This window comes from Bombus fervidus, chromosome 16 (genome assembly GCF_041682495.2).
Source record: "Bombus fervidus isolate BK054 chromosome 16, iyBomFerv1, whole genome shotgun sequence".
In the NCBI taxonomy this organism is placed as follows: domain Eukaryota; kingdom Metazoa; phylum Arthropoda; class Insecta; order Hymenoptera; family Apidae; genus Bombus; species Bombus fervidus.
In genome coordinates, this window is record NC_091532.1 from 3873386 (window position 1) to 3893427 (window position 20042).

General features: G+C 27.6%; 6 protein-coding genes across 11 annotated transcripts; 3 read left to right on the top strand and 3 right to left on the bottom strand.

Moving 5' to 3' along the window:
* Positions 1 to 407: 407 nt before the first annotated feature.
* Mybbp1a (MYB binding protein 1a) lies at positions 408 to 5075 on the bottom strand. The gene is made up of 10 exons (XM_072019410.1): positions 4874 to 5075; positions 4572 to 4769; positions 4102 to 4500; positions 3439 to 4025; positions 3223 to 3335; positions 2615 to 3138; positions 1894 to 2547; positions 1559 to 1807; positions 1047 to 1480; positions 408 to 954 (listed from the first exon to the last, which is right to left on the bottom strand). The coding sequence occupies exons 1-10, from the start codon at positions 5048 to 5050 to the stop codon at positions 528 to 530; spliced, it is 3762 nt and encodes a 1253-aa protein (XP_071875511.1). The 5' UTR covers positions 5051 to 5075; the 3' UTR covers positions 408 to 527.
* A 299-nt stretch (positions 5076 to 5374) lies between these two features.
* Positions 5375 to 8745, top strand: Eif4h1 (eukaryotic translation initiation factor 4H1). Of its 4 annotated transcripts, none has more exons than XM_072019418.1 (6): positions 5375 to 5621; positions 6308 to 6478; positions 6553 to 6803; positions 7042 to 7089; positions 7150 to 7278; positions 7356 to 8745. In XM_072019418.1, exons 1-6 carry the CDS (start codon positions 5590 to 5592, stop codon positions 7499 to 7501), a joined length of 777 nt encoding a protein of 258 aa, XP_071875519.1. In that variant the 5' UTR covers positions 5375 to 5589; the 3' UTR covers positions 7502 to 8745. The 4 variants fall into 4 exon arrangements, with proteins under 4 accessions (XP_071875519.1, XP_071875520.1, XP_071875517.1 ...); XM_072019419.1 differs by having other exon boundaries at positions 5378 to 5621; positions 6553 to 6770; XM_072019416.1 differs by having other exon boundaries at positions 5378 to 5621; positions 7042 to 7278.
* Positions 8746 to 9068: 323 nt separating this feature from the next.
* On the top strand, positions 9069 to 11200 carry Septin1 (Septin 1). Its single transcript, XM_072019415.1, has 6 exons — positions 9069 to 9481; positions 9647 to 9839; positions 9928 to 10186; positions 10266 to 10631; positions 10711 to 10815; positions 10886 to 11200. Exons 1-6 carry the CDS (start codon positions 9458 to 9460, stop codon positions 11016 to 11018), a joined length of 1080 nt encoding a protein of 359 aa, XP_071875516.1. The 5' UTR covers positions 9069 to 9457; the 3' UTR covers positions 11019 to 11200.
* An 893-nt stretch (positions 11201 to 12093) lies between these two features.
* Positions 12094 to 13418, bottom strand: LOC139995716 (mitochondrial import inner membrane translocase subunit Tim22). The gene is made up of 5 exons (XM_072019421.1): positions 13257 to 13418; positions 12819 to 13172; positions 12561 to 12745; positions 12404 to 12476; positions 12094 to 12335 (listed from the first exon to the last, which is right to left on the bottom strand). The coding sequence occupies exons 2-5, from the start codon at positions 13060 to 13062 to the stop codon at positions 12253 to 12255; spliced, it is 585 nt and encodes a 194-aa protein (XP_071875522.1). The 5' UTR covers positions 13063 to 13172; positions 13257 to 13418; the 3' UTR covers positions 12094 to 12252.
* Positions 13419 to 13434: 16 nt separating this feature from the next.
* On the top strand, positions 13435 to 16050 carry LOC139995713 (cell division cycle 7-related protein kinase). 2 transcript variants are annotated; one of them, XM_072019413.1, is made up of 9 exons: positions 13435 to 13566; positions 13796 to 13989; positions 14063 to 14270; positions 14345 to 14438; positions 14534 to 14676; positions 14738 to 14852; positions 14928 to 15258; positions 15376 to 15494; positions 15627 to 16050. In XM_072019413.1, the coding sequence occupies exons 2-9, from the start codon at positions 13950 to 13952 to the stop codon at positions 15747 to 15749; spliced, it is 1173 nt and encodes a 390-aa protein (XP_071875514.1). In that variant the 5' UTR covers positions 13435 to 13566; positions 13796 to 13949; the 3' UTR covers positions 15750 to 16050. The 2 variants fall into 2 exon arrangements, with proteins under 2 accessions (XP_071875514.1, XP_071875515.1); XM_072019414.1 differs by lacking the exon at positions 15376 to 15494.
* Unc-45 (unc-45 myosin chaperone) lies at positions 15496 to 19850 on the bottom strand. 2 transcript variants are annotated; one of them, XR_011802045.1, is made up of 5 exons: positions 18939 to 19526; positions 18473 to 18802; positions 17943 to 18383; positions 16071 to 17845; positions 15496 to 15779 (listed from the first exon to the last, which is right to left on the bottom strand). XR_011802045.1 is itself a non-coding variant. In XM_072019412.1 (5 exons), exons 2-5 carry the CDS (start codon positions 19359 to 19361, stop codon positions 16217 to 16219), a joined length of 2823 nt encoding a protein of 940 aa, XP_071875513.1. In that variant the 5' UTR covers positions 19362 to 19370; positions 19594 to 19850; the 3' UTR covers positions 15496 to 16216. The 2 variants fall into 2 exon arrangements, 1 of the variants encoding a protein (XP_071875513.1); XM_072019412.1 differs by adding an exon at positions 19594 to 19850 and having other exon boundaries at positions 15496 to 17845; positions 18939 to 19370.
* Between the last annotated feature and the right edge of the window lie 192 nt (positions 19851 to 20042).

The window sequence follows — 20042 nt, forward strand, 5'->3', positions numbered from 1 at the left end:
TGTTATTATTGTGATGTATTTTAATTCCCTTACTAGTATTCCCTCGCAGTATTTTAATTTCCTCACATAACGGCACCATATGAAATTTCCAAAAGTACGCGTCACTGATGGTATTAAAATTAAAATGATGACATCCCTCTCTATAGAATCCCTCTTTGTCACATTTGTGTTTAAAACCGTACCTTTGGATTAATGCGAATGATTTTTAACATTACTAACATTATTAATAATAATAAGCAATTCTTCTACTATTAAAATACCATGAAACGTAACGTTAAAATGATTTCATATACTTTTTAACATACATTCTCATTCTTTAGAATAAATTTATATTTTTCACGAAATGAAAATTTACAATAAAAAATGTGGAAGAAACTTGTTCATTAATATAATTTAATATATTAATATAACGTTAATAGCTTATGTAAAAGGTTTATTTATATATTTTAAAGCTGTACAAAAAACTCTTTAATACATACTTTTATAAATGCTTATATAAAAATAACAATTCATTTTTATTTCATATATCAAGCAGTTTGCATACTTTTTCTTTTTTTCGCTTTATTACCACCTGATATACTTTTGAGCATCCTCTTTTGTGAAGAATTAGAACTAGTCTGTTCAATTTCAGAATTTCCATTCTCACAGAGTGATACATCTTTATCTGATTGATCATTAAAAGCAAAAGAACTGAAGTTAAAAGGTTCAAAACCTTCAGACGTTACTTTTTGACGCAACATCCGAGCTTCCTTTTTCAATAATTGTTTATCTCTCTGTTTACTTTTATTTTTTTTCTTCTTTTTGAATTCGTGCCTCTGTGATGTAGAAGTATCTGAATTGCTTTGTATACTTCCATTTTCTTGTGTATTATTTAACTGCTCTACATTATTTTTAGCATCTTTGATCTCCCCATTTACCATATCATTTTGTTTATTTTTAGCTTTTTTCTGTGATCTAAGATAATAAAACGAATATTATTATTTAATTTTATATAACAATATAACAATAAAATTAATTAATAAAATTTTGTCAATTAGTATACTTACATATTCACTGGAATTCCAATCTGCACTGCTAATCTATTGTATGCTACTTTTGTATCTTTCGCAAGTGATACATGAGCTCTGTATGTTGTGAGTATATTCCCAATGTCGTTCCAATTCCATGCTTGTTTTAAATGATGCATGTAGACGCTTCGCAATAATGTTAACAGAAGAAAAATATATCTTTGTCTGACCTCTTTTCCTATTGCAGTGCCATTAGATGTAACAACTTGTTCATTTTCAATTTTGTGCATATTAATTATTTCTTGGAGTGTGGTTATAGTATTTCTGCATAACGTTTTTTCTAGTTTTATTCTTATATCAGAATGTCTGGTATCTAAATGAACTAATCGACCATTATTATAAAATATGGTTAAAAATTCAAGAGCATATCCTCTACGAAAAGACCTCACAGTACTATCAAAAGCAAAGTCAACCTATAAAAATAAATGTTAAAATTATTTATTATTTAAAACAATCAATCTAAAATACTAAAATAAAAACCAAAAATTTACCAGTAAAGGAGCTAGCTGCCAGTTACCCTCCCATTGTAATTGTAGTATGCTCTTAAATAACAGAGGGGATAGTACACAATCTCTTTTTTTGAAAAAAGCCGTTAAATTTTCTCCATAAATTTTAATTATTGTATCTGTAGATACACTAGCTTGCTGCGCACATCTCACGAGGAATGTACAGCACTCAGCTAATTTATCACTCATTTCATGATAAATTGCTGTGGTCCTTTCTCCTTTCTCTATTAAAGCCTTAAAATGTACAATTTTTTTCTCTAATTATATGTTAATATAAAGTATAATTTCAAGTAAGTTGATATGAAGTATTATATAATTACCTTTAATGTTACTATTAATAATTCTTCATCAACATTTTCTGTATCTTTAAATTTTTTTACCATTGATAATATTTTTAAACAAGATCGAACTCGATCATAAAGAGGTTTTTGATACGGATCTTTTATGCAATATTCTAATAAGGTAAAGAGAGGAAGTAACATATCAAGTACAATTGCCATTGATGGGGCACATTCTAAATAAGTTTCTAGTAAATCTATGACTCGAATTCTGAAATGGGTTAAAGTTTGGGCTGATTTTTCTTGTTTTTTGGATCGCGATTGACGATTTTCTCGAAGAATTCTAAATGCTGCTGCTAATGATTCATCTAATCGTTTTCCTTCTTCCTCGCCGATGTTATCTACATTTATATCATCATCATCCATTTGAACGGAAACATCACCTAATGCTTGACTTACTGCCATTCGTAATCTATCAGTTAATGTCTCATCTTCATTTTCATTCATTGATTCTTCATTTGAATCAGAGTCATTGTCCGACGAAGTCTCCATTTCATCATTAGTATTTTCTCCGTCACTTTTATCATCCTCTTCACTGTCAGAATTCGATTCTACATCTGATGAAATTTCTTCTTCTTCATTATCATAACCATTTCTTCTTACAAGTGGTCCTTTCTCATTTGTTACATCTAATACCTAGAAATAGAAAATTCGAAATATAAGAATCACTAATTTTTTAATTACATTTATAACATTTACATACTGCTAATATTTGATGTATAGCTGTTGGCGTCACATAGGAACAAATATGTGGGAAAACACATCCCACTAATGATCGTAACAAATGGTCATTTTTAGAATAAAAAGACAATAACAAATCAACAACTACTTCTACCCATTCTGGCTCATCATTTAGCTTTTTATTACTACCAGTTTTATGCTTTTTAGTCTGTTTTAATACTCTTTCATAACAACTTTGCAGTTCATCAATAGCCATAATTGCCATTTGTGGGTCTGAGAATAATTGTAAACCCATGTGTAAATTCATTGTATGAAATACTGGTACAGCTTCTGTCTTTCTCGAATTATTTTCTAAATTTTTTATTGAATATATCACTTTTTCCCACGAATCTTTTGCTTCATTCATTAGTGGATTCCTTAATTTCAATGTTTGCTCTTTCAAATTAATATTTACAAAATGAACTAATTCACTTAATATACTTCGTAGATCATTCAACCTTGGTAATTTATGATCTAGTGCATGATAAAATGTTTCCTTAAATTGAGCTATAAACAAAAAAGGTACAATTTACAGAAACAAGAAAAAATATGTGCGTATATTATAATATTAAATATATAAATAATATTTACGAGCTAGATCTACCCCAACATTAGGCACTTCACATAATCCATAAGTAAATAAAAACTTCAACTGATCTAACCTCCATTCTCTATCCATAAGCGTTTTAGAGTGTCCTATTAATCTAGTAAAACATAATAAACAAATTAGATATATTCAGAAATATATATAAATTACTGCACCAAAGATGAAACATATTAGATGCCACCTCTCGAAATATCAAATACCTTGTTAATAAATGAGCAGCATAAATTCTTTCAGCATTTGTCCAAAAAGATTCAGCTTTGAAATTTGATTTATTCCTAGATATTGTATTTTCAATTATACCTCTGTATATTTTTGATACTTTCTTTATACCATCTAAGTCCAAATTTCCAGTAAGCATTTGAATTATTTTTGTACCTGTTTTTTTCTCGATCATTAAATCACCTGGATACAATATTAATTTCTTTAATACAGCAATTTGTATTTTTAGTTTAGTATCATCACTGTTTGTAGCTGATATTAACAAATTTAAGACTTCTTTAAATCCAAGAAGTACTTCATCTTTGTTATGATTTTTAGATCCAGAACATTTTTTTAACATATGCTGCACATAGTTTGGTGATAATAATGACGGAAGTATAGATTTATCTACGATATTTGACAATATCAATTTCAGGATTTGTATAACTAAATATTCATCAGTTTTAGATGGCTTTGCAAATTTCTGATCTATATGAGTCCAAAAGTCGATAATGAGTTCAGTTGATTTTAAATTCTCACAAAATAATTTGAATACTGGATGATGACATGATATAATTCTGGATAAGCCCTAAGCATTAATAATGTATTAGTTAATATACCTTTTACAAATAATATGCATAAATCAAATTATAGATTATACTTACCAATAGTACTTTTACTATATCATTCATGGATTCTTTAGTAACAATATGTTCTGTACCAAAATGTGTTTTTGAAAATTTATCATTTACAAGTGATGGGCACTTATTCTTTATTACCAACAAAGCATAAAATGAATCTAATGTTTGTTCTGCCCATGGCTTGCCAAATTCTTTTTCAATAATTGGCCAAATTGATCTTTTAATACAATTAGTATCAACTTGATTCACAAATTCAACAAGAAATGAAACAGAAACAAATGATAAATAACTACGTTGTTTGCCTGCACTGATAAGATTTTGAATAGTTTGTAGTTGTATTGCACTAGAGCTTTTTGAGAGTATTTTAGACCTTATTAATGCTCCATATCCCAATATGCGTCCCATATAAATGTCACCATTTTCCTGAAATGATATAGTTGATACTAAATACAAAATACTTACTATCATAATATAAAACAAATTAATTTTCTTACACTTTTGCTATTGCTGTTTACTGGATGTAACTCATTGTCTACTATAGATAAAAAGTTTTCTATAGACGTATCAGGATTCATCGTCAGAAAGCCTGTCAAAGTCGTATAAAAACCTATACGTGAACTCGTTTTTGAAGAGCCTAGGCTTCGAATAAGCCTTTTCATAGCATACTTAAATTCTTGACTATCATTGTGTTCCTAAAACATTATATTTATAAATAATTTATCGATTAAAACACTGATTATTTTTCATCCTATACAAAAACGATTTATTTTAAGGTTATCTTGAAATATACACTTACTGAATTTTGTTGAATTAAATATTTTAATAAGGCAATCCCACCATGTATTCTTTCTGATTCTACTTCATTTCTAAGTTTAGTAAAATAATCAAGCATTGCACAATCTACTTTACTTATATCTTTCATTTCAAAGTCATTTGAAACAACCTCTACCATGTGCATAGTCTCGTCTGCCATCTTGCTTTAGTTCAACTAGAACTATGTTAATCTAATAAGTACCTAGATGAGAAAAATATCAAAACAATCGAACGAATTAATATTTTAACAATCTTGCAATAATAGTTATTTAAATGAACTAAATAATGAATAGAATATGAAATTAAAAATGTACGTTTCATTTTTTAATTACATAGACTGTCAATCGTTTTCGTTAAAAATTTCGTACCTTTCTAAAACTGTCGAATTGCTATAAATAAAATTTTTTAGTAATATTATGCAACTCAACTACATAAATAAATTATTTTCTAAAAAGGACTTATCATAATCTAATAGTCGACAAATTCATATTAAAAGTAGCAGCAATTGTATTTCCCACTACAAATTCTTAATCGTTTCATAAAATATTGTCAAAATTTACTAATACATGTAACGGTACCTGAACTAAATAAGTTTGCATAGATTCACAATTTCAAATTCTCTAGTGATTAGAGAAGTGCCATCTTGAACATAGTATTGTACTCGACCCGCGCGGTCCCGGTCAGTTTCGTGTATGCAATATGGCTGGTCGAGGTGGTTACGAAGATTTAAGGCAAGTATAGGGTAAAATTTCTTTCGTGTACGATAGTTATTGAGATTTTTCGATATAGAGCAAGGGTGATATTTAACCATTACATCCGACCGGTACAAAAATGCTCTTTTTCTTTAATAATTTTACGATTTTAAGGTTAAGTGAGTTTCGATTAGAGTGCAGCGCAGCACCTTGCAGATATGGTACCTTCGACACGCGGCTTTATTTTGGCCGGCCAAACAATAGTCTATCTTAGTCGTAGCATTATTAACGAAAATGTTAACTTAGAATTCGTGCGCTATATACAACCCATTTGTTTAGAAATACTATTTAATACAATACACAAAAGTAATTAACTCTACATAGTTTGTTAGAATATGTGCTTAAGAAAGTTAGTGCCTAAATGAGTGCCAGAACTATAAAATTCCACATACTTCTGCTATTCTTTAGTTAATACTTAAAAGTGAAAACAAAACTTTGTGTAATTTTTTGAAATATTAAATTACTATGTATCAGTTCTGAAGTGTTCAATGTTATTTTTTATTAAATGAGGTTAAAAAGTAGTGAAACGTAAAAGTGGTGCTACATTCTTTTACGAATATTAATTGTATAAAATTTGTACAAAATTCTGTGCATAAAATGTTTTTATAAAACAATATCTAATTTAACAAAATTTCTGTGTATAAATGTAAATTGCTTTTATGCAGAGATTATGGGGGTGGATATCGAAGTGGCAGAAAACCATTGCCAACAGAACCACCTTATACCGCATTTGTGGGAAATTTGCCAAATGGAATTGTACAAGGAGATGTTGATAAAATTTTCAAAAAACTTAATGTTAAAGGAATCAGATTGGTTAAAGATAAAGAAACTGATAGGTAAGTTAATTTTGATATGATTATATTATACATCTTCTGTAATGTCAAAGTTATTATCTTATTTTTTTTTATAGGTTTAAGGGCTTTTGTTATGTTGAATTTGAAGAGTTGGCAGATTTAGAAGCTGCATTGGAAATGGATGGAGCAGTAGAAGTAGATAAAAGTGTCATCAAAATAGATGTAGCAGAGGGTAAAAGAAATGATCGAGGAGGTGGCTTCGACAGAAGAGGTCGCAGTGGCGGTGGTAGTGGAGGAGGCTTTAGAGGGAGAGATGGTGGCCGTGGTGGATATGGTGATGATTTTGGAAGCAAATCTATGTATTCTAGTAAGCGTTATGCTCTGCATAACGTATATCATAAATATTTTAAGTTTGACTTCATGAACTAATTTGATAGATACAGTAGTAGTTAAAGTTCCAATGCAAGATTTCAAATTTTAATTTAAATAACTGTTTTAAAATAAATTCTTATATTGCATATGCATACACATATATGTATATATGTATATATATACACAAAGGCATATTGTTATTAGAAATTAAACTTTATATCATAACTGTGCAGGAGGCTATGTAGGTCAAGGCCAAGGCCAAGGTCATGCTGGTAGACAAGGTAGTACATGGGACATGAGGGGTAACCGGGGTAACTATAGTCAGTTTAATGATGATACAGGAGGTGGAAGTCGAGAATGGCCACGTAATGCGTCATCTAAATCATATGGCAATAGACCACCTCCTCGTGGAACTGGACCTGAACGAAAACCATTTCATGATGAACCATTTCACAAAGATCCACCTCCAGGTTTGTCTGTATATAAATATTTTACTGAAATTTTATCTTTAAAATAATAAAAATAATTCCCGATATTGTTATTACAGCTGATACAAGTGGAAGAAAACGTCTGGTACTAGCACCAAGAACAATTCAAGATCCAATAAATGCAATCGCAGAATCAAGTAAATCAAGCTCAATTTATGGTGGTGCAAAACCTCGGGAGGAAAAAATTAATACTGATGACAAGTAAACACATTATCATTATTAGTTTCTGATTCCCTAAATTTCAGGGAAAGGAACTTTCCCAACAAAAATATTTGAAAACAAAAATCAAGATCCCCTAGTTTCCTCGAATGTAGTGGGGAAAATCTCTTCTGAGATGAAATTGAAATAATTTTTATTTATCCCTAAGGGGAGTCTTCCCCACAATAATAATGAAAAGTGATTTCATGAGATTCTTAAGTTCGACGTATTTGACATTTTTAATTAAAAATAAAAATTTTTCATCGAGTGCCCCCCTCTCTTTACACTAACTTCTTAGTTTTAAAAAAATATAATAATAAATTGGGAATTTGAAATAAAAATTGTGTGCACCATGCATGCTTAAGTAATATTGGTTATGTGTAATTATATATATATATATATATATATATATGTATATATATATACATATACATATGGCCAATCGTATCACATATGTATGTATATATATGTGTGTATACGTGCCTGTACGCAGTTATATATATATATATATATGTATTTATGTATGTATGTATGTATGTATGTATGTACACACGTGCGCGCACACACACAAACACTTGAATTATATGTGTGTATATATATGTGTATACACGTGAATAATGATGTGATATGGAAAGTACATTTTAATATTCACGTCAATTTCATGTTGGGTATTTGTATCAGATTATAATGATATTGATGGTATGTGTACAAACTATTACAAATATATACTATCACCATACATACATTTGATTCCATATAAAAACTGATCTTCTCTAATAGTATCGTACTCAAATAATCTTTGTTTTAAGGAGTACAAGAAACATTGTCCCTCTCTTCATTTCCTTCCTTATAATTTTTATGTTTCACTTTAACACCAATCATTGTATGAGCATATTAAGATGATTTATAAATAATTGTTTAATATAAAAAGTCATATATGATCAAAAATATTAAACAATTATTTACGCGCTTGTGAAATAACAACAAATAATTATAAAGAATAAAAAATATTTGAGTGATTGAAAAAATTATACATCACTGAATGGTATGAGGATAATGTGTTGATTATTACGCATTACTATTGTGTAACGAATTAATTAATTATGCTAGTAATAAATATCGATCATTTGAAAAGATATCAATGATTATGAGATAATAAGTAAAGAAAAACTTCAATTAATGACAAATATTATATAAAACTATGCTTGTATATGATATTATTTCCTGAATAAAGTAGTCGTTTGCCTTGTATTTGTGTAATGTATCTTTAGAAAATTAAGAAACAGAAAATAAAATTTATGTATAATTTGAACTGCGAATAATGTGTAACATTCTTAATATTTTGTAAGTTGTATTATTAAATAATTTAATATTCAATTTTAATATAACTTCTAAATATTAAGCGAATATACGATTATAATTAATTAAGATCAATTATTATACTTAAAATTAAATACTTAACATTAATTTATGTTAAGGAATTTTGTAACTTAAAAACAAAATTATAATCATAGTACGTTTTATGGAATACCGAAGTTTATTTCGATAGCCACGCCTAAACTTCTCCCTTACTAAGGGTACCCCTCCTTATTCCTAACACAGATATACAATATTCCCATGTACCGTAACATTTCCTGTACAGTCGGTGCAATATCTTTGTTTCATATTCAACGAATCTATAATAAAAGTGTTTAATTCTGTTAAATATAATATTGTTTGTTTATTCAATGCATGCAAATAATAGAAAAGTGATGTCAATTAAAGCAGGAAATTTTAAGTTCAAATAACCTATTATTCATCCTATTCATGATATATATACGTATATTTCGGGTATCTTGCCTTCTGTCACAATACGGCGCCTGTTAACTTGGAATTCAGTTTCTGATCCTTCTTGATAATATTTAAAGACAGCACGCAACGATATTAACGTCTTCTTACCGTCAGATTGAATTAATACGAAAAAATGTCTAGTGAAAGCGTAAAAACGGTGGGTATAATATAATTGAAACGTAAACTTTTTTTTTATATTTTCATATACTTTTTTATTATGAAAAAGAAGATGTTTGTATTATTTACTAAATATTATATTTTTTACGAAATATGCATTTGAAATACGATTTTGATTTGTCAACTTCTACCTTGTTTTTGATAGTTTGCTAGTCTTGAAACACCTGGATATGTGGGATTTGCAAATTTACCTAATCAAGTCCATAGAAAATCAGTAAAAAAAGGATTTGAATTTACATTGATGGTTGTTGGAGAATCTGGTCTTGGAAAATCTACGTTAGTAAATAGTTTGTTCCTTACTGATTTATATCCAGAACGTATAATTCCTGATGCCATAGGTAAATTAATCTTTGTTTATATATTTTCAACTATATATTTATATGTCTCACATATATTATAGTCAATATATTAATATAATCTAAACAGAGAAAACTAATCAAACTGTTAAACTTGATGCCTCAACTGTGGAGATTGAAGAAAGAGGTGTCAAACTTAGATTAACTGTTGTTGACACCCCAGGTTATGGAGATGCAATTGATAATACAGATAGTTTTAGAGCTATCATACAATATATAGATGATCAATTTGAAAGATTTTTACGTGATGAAAGTGGTTTAAATAGAAGGAATATAGTAGATAATAGAATACACTGTTGTTTTTATTTTATTTCTCCATTTGGACATGGGTAAGACATATTAATTACATGTTTTTTTTATTGTGGTATGAGATATCGATACCTTTATATATCTTTTTATCTTTACCAGACTAAAACCTTTGGATATAGAATTTATGAAACAACTTCATAATAAAGTTAATATTGTGCCAGTGATTGCAAAAGCTGATGTACTTACGAAAAAAGAAGTACTGCGTTTGAAAAAACGAGTTATGGAAGAAATTGAAGGTAGTGGTATAAAGATTTATCCTTTACCAGATTGTGATAGCGATGAAGATGAAGATTACAAAGAACAAGTTAGACAACTAAAAGAAGCAGTTCCATTTGCTGTATGTGGAGCAAATACCTTATTAGAAGTAAAAGGACGAAAAGTACGTGGACGATTGTATCCATGGGGTGTAGTAGAAGTTGAAAATCCAGATCATTGTGATTTTATAAAACTAAGGACAATGTTAATGTATGTGGTATTTATTTAAAAGGATATATTAAGTGTTGAAGGGAATTTTCATTATTTATTGTTTTTTTTATATTTATAGCACACATATGCAAGATTTACAAGAAGTAACTCAAGAGGTACATTATGAAAATTATCGCAGTGAAAGACTAGCAAAAGGAGCTCCTGTACCACCTCGAAGACAAACGTAAATATGATGTTATAATTATAAGAAAATATTTGGACCATACTTTTTAATTCAATCCTTTTACTAATAGGATTGCAGAATCTGAAAGAAGCAATTCTGTATCGGAGAAGGATCGTATTTTACAAGAAAAAGAAGCTGAATTACGACGAATGCAGGAGCTAGTGGCTGTAATGCAGGCGCAAATGCAACAACAACAACCTTAATTATATATGCTTTCTGCACAAATGTGTGAAGAAAAATTAATTCTTCGCCATTACAGGTGCCAAAAAGTTGTATTAAATGATTAATTAATTAATGCTATTCAAGACAATTTAAACATAAATTTACTATTTTCAAGAATTTATTTTTGACAATCTTAATCAAGAAATATATGTTTTTTATTGAATATTTTTGATTCAGAAAACTATAGGTGATTAACTAGACATAAAATCGAATGTGTTAACAAAATCGACAAGTAAAGTAAATTCAAAGTACAGAAAACTAATTATAGATAAAGTAACTATAATTTCATAATTACACAACACAGAATGCGTAATAAGTGCCTTGCATATTTTTCTTTAATAAAACAACTTATAATTTTAATTATTAAAATACAAATATCAAAAATAGTATATAATCCTTTTATAAAATAAAGCTATTATAAAACAATTTGTACTTCTTAAAATAACGAATGTAATACAGCTAATATTCGGTAAAATATCATATAGTATTTATATAATATAATACATAAAGATAAGCAGAAATAGTCTTTTTAAATATAACATAAAATATAGAAAATCTCATTTTAAAATAGGTAAAGAAGATTCATGAGGTACAATGTGAATTTAATAATAAAGAAGTAATATTTGTTGTATAGATAAATATATATATAATGACATTTTATGGAGATTGATATTTTACACAATTGACAAAAATATTAGTAAAGGTATACAATTTGCATATCGTCCAACATTCTATGTATATTTTTTTATATAACAAATTTTTAAGACTGCCAATATTAAATTGTCAATAATCATTCAATATATGCAAACACTACAGCATTTACTTTTTGCCGTGATAAGCAGTGTTAAATATAAAATGTACATTTATATGTTTACATACATATTCGCAATATGTAAAGTATTATGTTCAAATAACATCAATTTTATTTTTAATTAATAATATACACTAGTAGCCATTGAATTCATTTTATAATTTGTATCTCAAAAAAGATCAACTAATACATTATGTTGAAAAGCGGAGATTTGTAAGAATGTAGGTACAATGAATATTGATGTATTATGTGAATTTACTTTATTTTTTAACTATTGTACTTATGTGTATGCATTTTTATACTAAGAATGTTCTTGTGCTTTTTATATGTATTGTACAGGCATACTCAAAGTGTTTTATACTTTTTTTATACAAATATATATCTACTGTAACTTATAACATTGTTTAAGATTTATGCATATAGTAGTCTATTGCTGTTGAAAATGCTGCAAAACCTGCTGCTCCAATTAAACCTGCTTTCACACCAGCTAAAACACAAGATTAAATTCAGGTATAAATATATAAAGTTATATTTAAATTTAACATAAAATAGTACCTCTTAGACCTATTATTCCACCTGTTAAACCACCAGCATATGTCCCATTCTTCCAATCAGATTTTCCTCTATACTAGAGGGAAATTGTAAAATATTATGACAAATAGATAAATGTAAATTAAACTACAACTTTATATTGAATTTAAAGAATTATTACCGATTCTATCGCACATTCAGTTGCTGAATATACACAACCAACTACAGCAAAATTTTTTGCATAACCTAGTGTTGTAGTTTTCATTTCTCTAAAAACTTCACGAACAGTTTGCTGTTTTTCAATGCTTGCCATATTTGGATTTACACTAGATGAGAATAAACCTATTGCAGCTCCTAAGCCATACCCTACGAATCTAATTTTTTTTTAATTATACTGATATAAATAATAGTTATTTTATAGCTTATAATATAAATATACCTATAACACAACTTGCAATACTTTTAAAGATGCAACTTTCCATTACACTTTCTATTAATTTTTCTTCATTAGTTTTAAGTTGTACAGGTCCCACTGTTCTTGGAATTATAATATTTTCTCTAAACCTTTCTTTAGAACCAATAAGGTAAAGCGCTATGTTATCCAAATCCATGTCATTTCTCATTCTGTTTTCATTTATTTCTAATAACTGTGATGATGATTTGGATGAATTGATATTAAACATATTTTTCTCAATATTTCCTACTTCTTATAACAGATAGATTAGGACATGTTCCAACTGTTTTGGATTCAATTCTATATCTTTAAACTGCAAAATAATTCTATATTTATGCAACTTATAACAAAAAAACTTTATATAAATATAATCAAAATAGAAATATATCAATACAATTCAATCAAAATATTAGTATGTTTCTTACCTTAACCTCTATTTAAAAGAACTTAGAGAATTCTTTTTAAATTATGTATTAAAATGTAATAAAAAATAATTTGTATATTTTCAAAATATTAATTATTATTGGTGTTTAACTATATATAACAATATTACATTTAGAATAATAAATATAACTGAAATACTTTTTATCGATGAATATACCAGCTTGCTGCTTGGTACATATATATGCACATAAGAATTCCTAAGTATGTATATACACATATTACCTAATAGCATTAATTCTAAAAAATATGTATTTTGGAAGAAATTTATACACATTATAAATCTGCATAGGTATATAAATTTGAAATAATTATTACATTTTTACATATTAAGCGTAAAAACTTATTTGAGAAATAAAATTGCAAATAATATTTATCGCAATTATAAAAATTTAAAGTTTTCACTAAAAATTAATATCATTATATAATAATTATATTCTAAATCTACACATTTTTTATTAATGTGATATTTTACTTTATTATTTAAACACCATTAATATGTGCATATTTTAAATATTTAGAATGGCGCCAATGTCTAATATTTAATAGGTTATCATACACGTGACAGCTAAATTCTTAATGTTAAATAGTGAAATTATTAATCTCTTAAACTAAGTAATTTTAAAATAGTTGTTTGATTATTCAATTAAGTAAACTAAATGATATATTGAAGTCATGGAAGAAAAAACTCAAATGGAAGAAGATAATGATGATGGTAAAAGATTTTATTTACAAAAATTTGTTGAAATTATAGAGAAAAATCAAAACTTAACAATATACAATTTCAGAAAATAATGTTGCTGTTAAAAATACAATTCCATTAATAAAAGATTTATTTCATGTACATGGAAAAGTTGGAGAAGGAACTTTCAGTTCTGTGTACTTAGCTACTTTAAAACTATCTGATGGTTCTAAAAAATTTGCATTGAAACATTTAGTTCCTACTAGACATCCTGAAAAAATTGAACGAGAATTACAATGTATGCAACAGATAGGGTAATTGATATTTTAAGTTTGATTGAAATTCAAACAATATGTATATAAATATATATGTATAATTTCTTTTTCAGAGGAAAAGATTATGTAGTTGGATTAGAATTATGTTTACGAAATTTTGAAACTGTAATATTTGTAATGCCATATATGAGGCATGATAAATTTTCGGTAAAATACTTGACTTCTTATATCTCAATTAATCTTAATTTCATAATATTATAAATAAGAGTTTAATAATCTTAAAATTTAATAATATTAAATAGGAATATGTACAAGATATGACTGTACAGGAAACAAAAGATTATATGATTGCATTATTAACTGCATTACGAAGGGTTCATAAATTTAATATTATACATAGAGATGTCAAACCCAGTAATTTTTTATATGATAGATGCAACAAAAGGTATAACAGCATAAATTATATTCATATGAATATATTATCTTAATTTTGTATTTCTTAATAGATACTTGTTAGTTGATTTTGGATTAGCACAAGAATATATAGCAGAGAAAAAATCTAACAATCTTAAATTACTTAATTCTGAAACACAAGTTGTTAAAAGGAAAAGAACGGATGAAGTAATGTATCAATTATTTACAATTGTAGAAGTTTCTTTAAAAAACATATGTTGTTACTCTCTAATATTTTTGCAGAATAGTTTAAATCTTTCTCTCGATAGAAGAAGGAAAGGTACAGAAGAGAAGTGTTACTGCTTTGGTAAAGCAAAAGTTTGTTCATTATGTATATCAAGACCAGAACAGACAGCCCCAAGAGCTGGTACACCAGGTTTCCGTGCTCCGGAAGTTTTACTAAAGCATCCTTCACAAACACCAGCAATTGATATTTGGGCAAGTGGAGTAATGATGCTCTGTATTCTTAGTGGTACTCAACCATTTTTTCTTTCACCAGATGATTGTACAGCTTTAGCAGAAATAACAACTATATTTGGATCAAATAAAATGCAACAGTGTGCACGCAAATTAGGTTTGAAAAAAATCTGTTTTCCTACAATTTATATTGTAGTCTTTTACTTTCTTTGGTTTGTTCTAATTTATCATTTTGCTTACTTTATATATTTTAAACCTTTCTTTGATAATTCAGGAAAAAAAATTATGTTTAGTGAAGATATACCAGGGGTTGATATTGTATCTTTATGTCAGAAATTACAAAAAAGAAATAAAGGTTTATTAAATAATAAAGATCATAACACATGTGAAAAGGTATCTTCTATAATTTAACATTTATTCATAAATATAATTAAGAATTCAAGTATAATATTTTTGTTTTTAAATAATATGTAATGTAATGTAATGTACTAAAGATTTTATGTTAAAAAATATTTATATTTTAAGGTATCATTGGACACTCAGTTTCCAAAAGAAGCTTATCATCTTCTACTAAGGTTATTGGATTTAGATTATAAAACACGTCTTACTGCAGATCAAGCTTTAAATCATCCATTTTTTAAATTATAGTGTATATTTTCATCTTAAAAATTTTTGAATCTATTTTTGGCAGATGTAAAACAGTATATTATAAGTCAGTCAATATCATAAGAATAGCTAAATAATACTACACTTAATATTATACTGAAAATATTGCACGCTATGAAACTTGTACATATACATAAATGTATACAAATATATAGTATATTATTATTTATATTAAATTAAATAATTTAGATTTTTAGGCATTAAATAGTTTTATATTTTTTATATAACTATATTATATGTATAATATTAGAATATTAATAAATGCAATATTTTTACAATTTAACTATGTCTAGAAATACTTACGTATTACTTAAATATTTTATTGTGTTGTTTGCTATGAAAGATAAAACTGATAATCTTTCTTTAGGCACTTTGCAGTATTATGATAAATATTCATTATTAGATATTCTTTACACACCAAAGTTAAGTTAAGTGCATACCGTATATATTTATTCAATATTTTCCAAATTATTTGTATTTTGTGGTACCTGTTCTTCATTTTCACTTTTCCTAATAAGTTTCCATTCTGCTGCAGCTTCTAATGCTTTAGCTGCTAATTCTTTAATTTTTTTGTTTTCCACTGTATCACTCTTTGTCAAAGCCATTAAAATTTCCATTACATCAGTTTCAATCATTCTACTTGCTACATCTTTTGTACTTTTCATCATATTTAAAACTATTATAATCCCTCTATGTTGTAAATCAGAATTTGGATTAGCAAGTAAATAATGTAGTGATTCTAACCAATCCTTTGAATCAAATATTTTTATGCAAGACTTTATGCTAACTGATGTTAACATTGCTAAGGCCCCTGCTGCCGCCATGCTTGTATCTACATCTTCATCTTCACAAAGAATGACCAGATATTTAACTCTATCGTTTTCTTGTTCATAATACTTAATAGTGTCTTCACACATCATTAAATTATTTATAACTTGCGTGGATGCACGTTTTAACATTTCATGATCTTCATACATATAAGCTTCAACTTTTTGGAAGCCTCCTTCTTTTAAAATTCGTTTTCGAATACTATCATTAACACCGGCTAAGTTGCATAAAGCCATTAAGGCTTCAAAGTTTTCAAGTGCAGAGCATTCTGGATTTAAAAGATTTAAAAATGGTCGAACTACCTCCATTATTCTTTGTCCAGGAAATGCAACTTCTGGATTTATTGTAATTCCTAATCGTGCGAGAGCTTGTGATGCTTGTTTTTTTCCTTTATCTGTGCCATCTAGAGCTAATGGTAAAAGTGCTTTTCCTCCACCTTGTTGAACAACAATTCCTCGTACATCCGGTTGACTACAAATTGCATTAAATACACGTGCTATTAGTTCTTTGCTATTTTGGCTTTCTGTTTTAGAAAGTGCGACTAATGCATATGTTACACCGGCGTTAGCTAATGCAATTACTCTTTTATTTACAAAATCTATATCATCTAACTCATGTTCTTCTGGTATATGATGTTTTGCAAATTTCGCTAATTCAATCATTTCTGGTATAAGTTCTTGTTTATCATAAGCATTACATAAATTCACTAATGTAGTGACGACGCCATAAATTACAGACTGATCTCCAGTTTTGGCCAGTTCTATCATTGCTTGAACTGCTTGTACATCTTCAATTAATTTTTCTTTGACTTCAGCATCAAAAGTAAGATATGATAATCCCTCCACTGCCCACTTTCTCATATCTTTTTGTTTTTTAGGATTAATTAAAAACCTTCTACAAGCTTCAGCCAATTTTTTCGTTGCTCCATCAGCAAATGGTCTTATTGTAGCATCTGTACCACCTGAACTACCTAATTTACACAATCCTACTAAAGCACGTACTCTAATAGAATCATCTTTAGATTGATACAACTTCTTTAGTATATTCACGCCTTGATTGATAATTGTGGTAGCTTTGTCTTTTTTAGATGCAGCAGCAATAATACATTCGCAAGCAACTTTTTGTTGTAATAGATCTTCTGTTCCTGCCATAACAAGTATCATTTCTAAAATGCCTCCCTTAGCAATTATTGTATTTCCAACATCTAGTGGACCAAGCAATAAAGTTGTTATTGCAACTACAACACGAACCTGTTTAAAAGAATAATATGACATGAATAAATATATTATATACTTATATTTGTCATAATGTAGCTTTCATCAAAGATTAAACAAATATATTATTTACCTTAGATTCTATATCTGGTGTTAGTAGTTTATCTTTTATATATTCATCAATAGCATTTCTAAATTTTTCCTTTGCTGCATCATAATACATATTTTCATAAATTCTTGCCAAACACACACTTGTTATAGTTCTAGTAGATGATGTAATGTGCATTGAGGATTCATATTTGTATTCTTCAAGTTCACTAGCTACTTCCATTAAACGTTTCAAACCATGAAGTTCAACTAATCGTTCTGCCCAATTTAATGCAGTATAGTGAATGTTACGCATAATAAGTTCTATAATTGCATCTCTAGCTAGTCCAGAAATTGTTCTGCTTGTTACACTGTACAGTAAACAAGATAAAATAGTATCTATCTCCTTGTTGTATTTATCACACAATTCTTTGTTTGGTTTTGAATCTGGTTTGTTAGTCATTCCACTATATGTGTTTAGTATTGTCTGTAAACATAATTTTAAAAAGATATTAAAATGAACATACATCTTAACATTGAAAATAACAATTTTTCATATTTATTAAATTTACTAACCTGTAAGCAATATTGAGCAGCATTTACTCTTTCTGCAATTATACTGTTGATCATCTCTAAACACCAAGGTATACCAATTTGCTTTATAATGGTTTCAGTTCTATTAATGTTATCTTTACATAATTCTGCAATAATTCGAACACCAATTGTTATTATTTCCTCACTTTTCTCAAGTTTAAGCATCTTTATTATTTTAGAGACTACTCCATCATTAAACATTATTTCTGCTCCTGCTCTTTCCCGAGCAAGAACAAGTAAATTGTTCATTGCTGTTTCTCGTTTTTCACTATCTCCTTTTATTTCGAAAGCTATATCTATCATTTGTGATACCTTTAAAAGAACATATTCATATATTAGTTTGTGTATTATAGAAAAAGATGTTTTTATAGTTTCAACTATCCAAAGGTTTTAAAATATACTTTGTAATTGATCTATTATGTTATATAATGAATGTTAATATACAAACCTTTACACTAACACGAGAATTTTGTCTATATCTTTCTTGGACAATTTCATGTAACTTTGCAGCAATAGGTTGAATTGCTTTATTACCAGGATCTGCAGAAATAATGTATCTTGCATCACGATATGCTTCTTCATATCTTTCCAATGCTTCTAATGCTTGACATCGACGAAATAATGCTTTTGGATCATTCGGAGATATTTTAAGAGCTTTATCACAATCTTCAATTGCTTTATTATATTCTTCTTGTTTTAAATATGTAGCTGCACGATTCTTATAATATATAGCTTTCTCTGAATTATCTTCATTTGTAAGTTTCAATGCATTTGTATAACAACTTAAAGATTCTGACCAATTTCCTTTATTGAATTCCACATTGCCCTTCTCCTTCCATTCATGTGCAGTCAAATTTGTTGTTTTTGTCATATTGTTTAACTAAACATTTTTTAATAAAAAAAATTAATTATACATTGCTTCAGAAAAATGTTCATGTTATAAAACAGTTTAACATAACAATTATTTAAATAAATTATAGTATATTATTTATACAGCATACGTTTAATTTTTAAATAAATAATACTTAATACATAATTGCTATGTCAAGAAGAAATTATGAATAATACCAATACACATAAACGTAAAACACTATAATACGTACCAAGAACTAAATATTATATGATTTTGTTTAAAATATTAGAAATTTAAATGTTAAAGTTTGATTGCCGGTATCTCTTTCGAAGGTCTCTAATGCAATACTGAGACTGGCACTGCTTCTGCATCGTATTAAAAAGGGAACAGATCTATCCAGACGTCACTAGACTATTGCATGTTTATTTTAAACTGTGTTCGCCCCACGATCGAATAAAAATAAAACTGCCGGGTTAAAATAATTTTCAAACCCGTTAGTAACGTTATCATGCTACCTACATCTTTGCTATACTAATTGAATTTTCTTTTTACAAAAATTAAAAATTATATCTATGTAAAACATGTTTAGATGTATTAAATCATCAATGTCTGTTTATAATACTTCATATTTTCTATTTAAATTGAAATACAAATACGTGTAGCATGTATGTACAAATATATATAAATATGTATGTACGC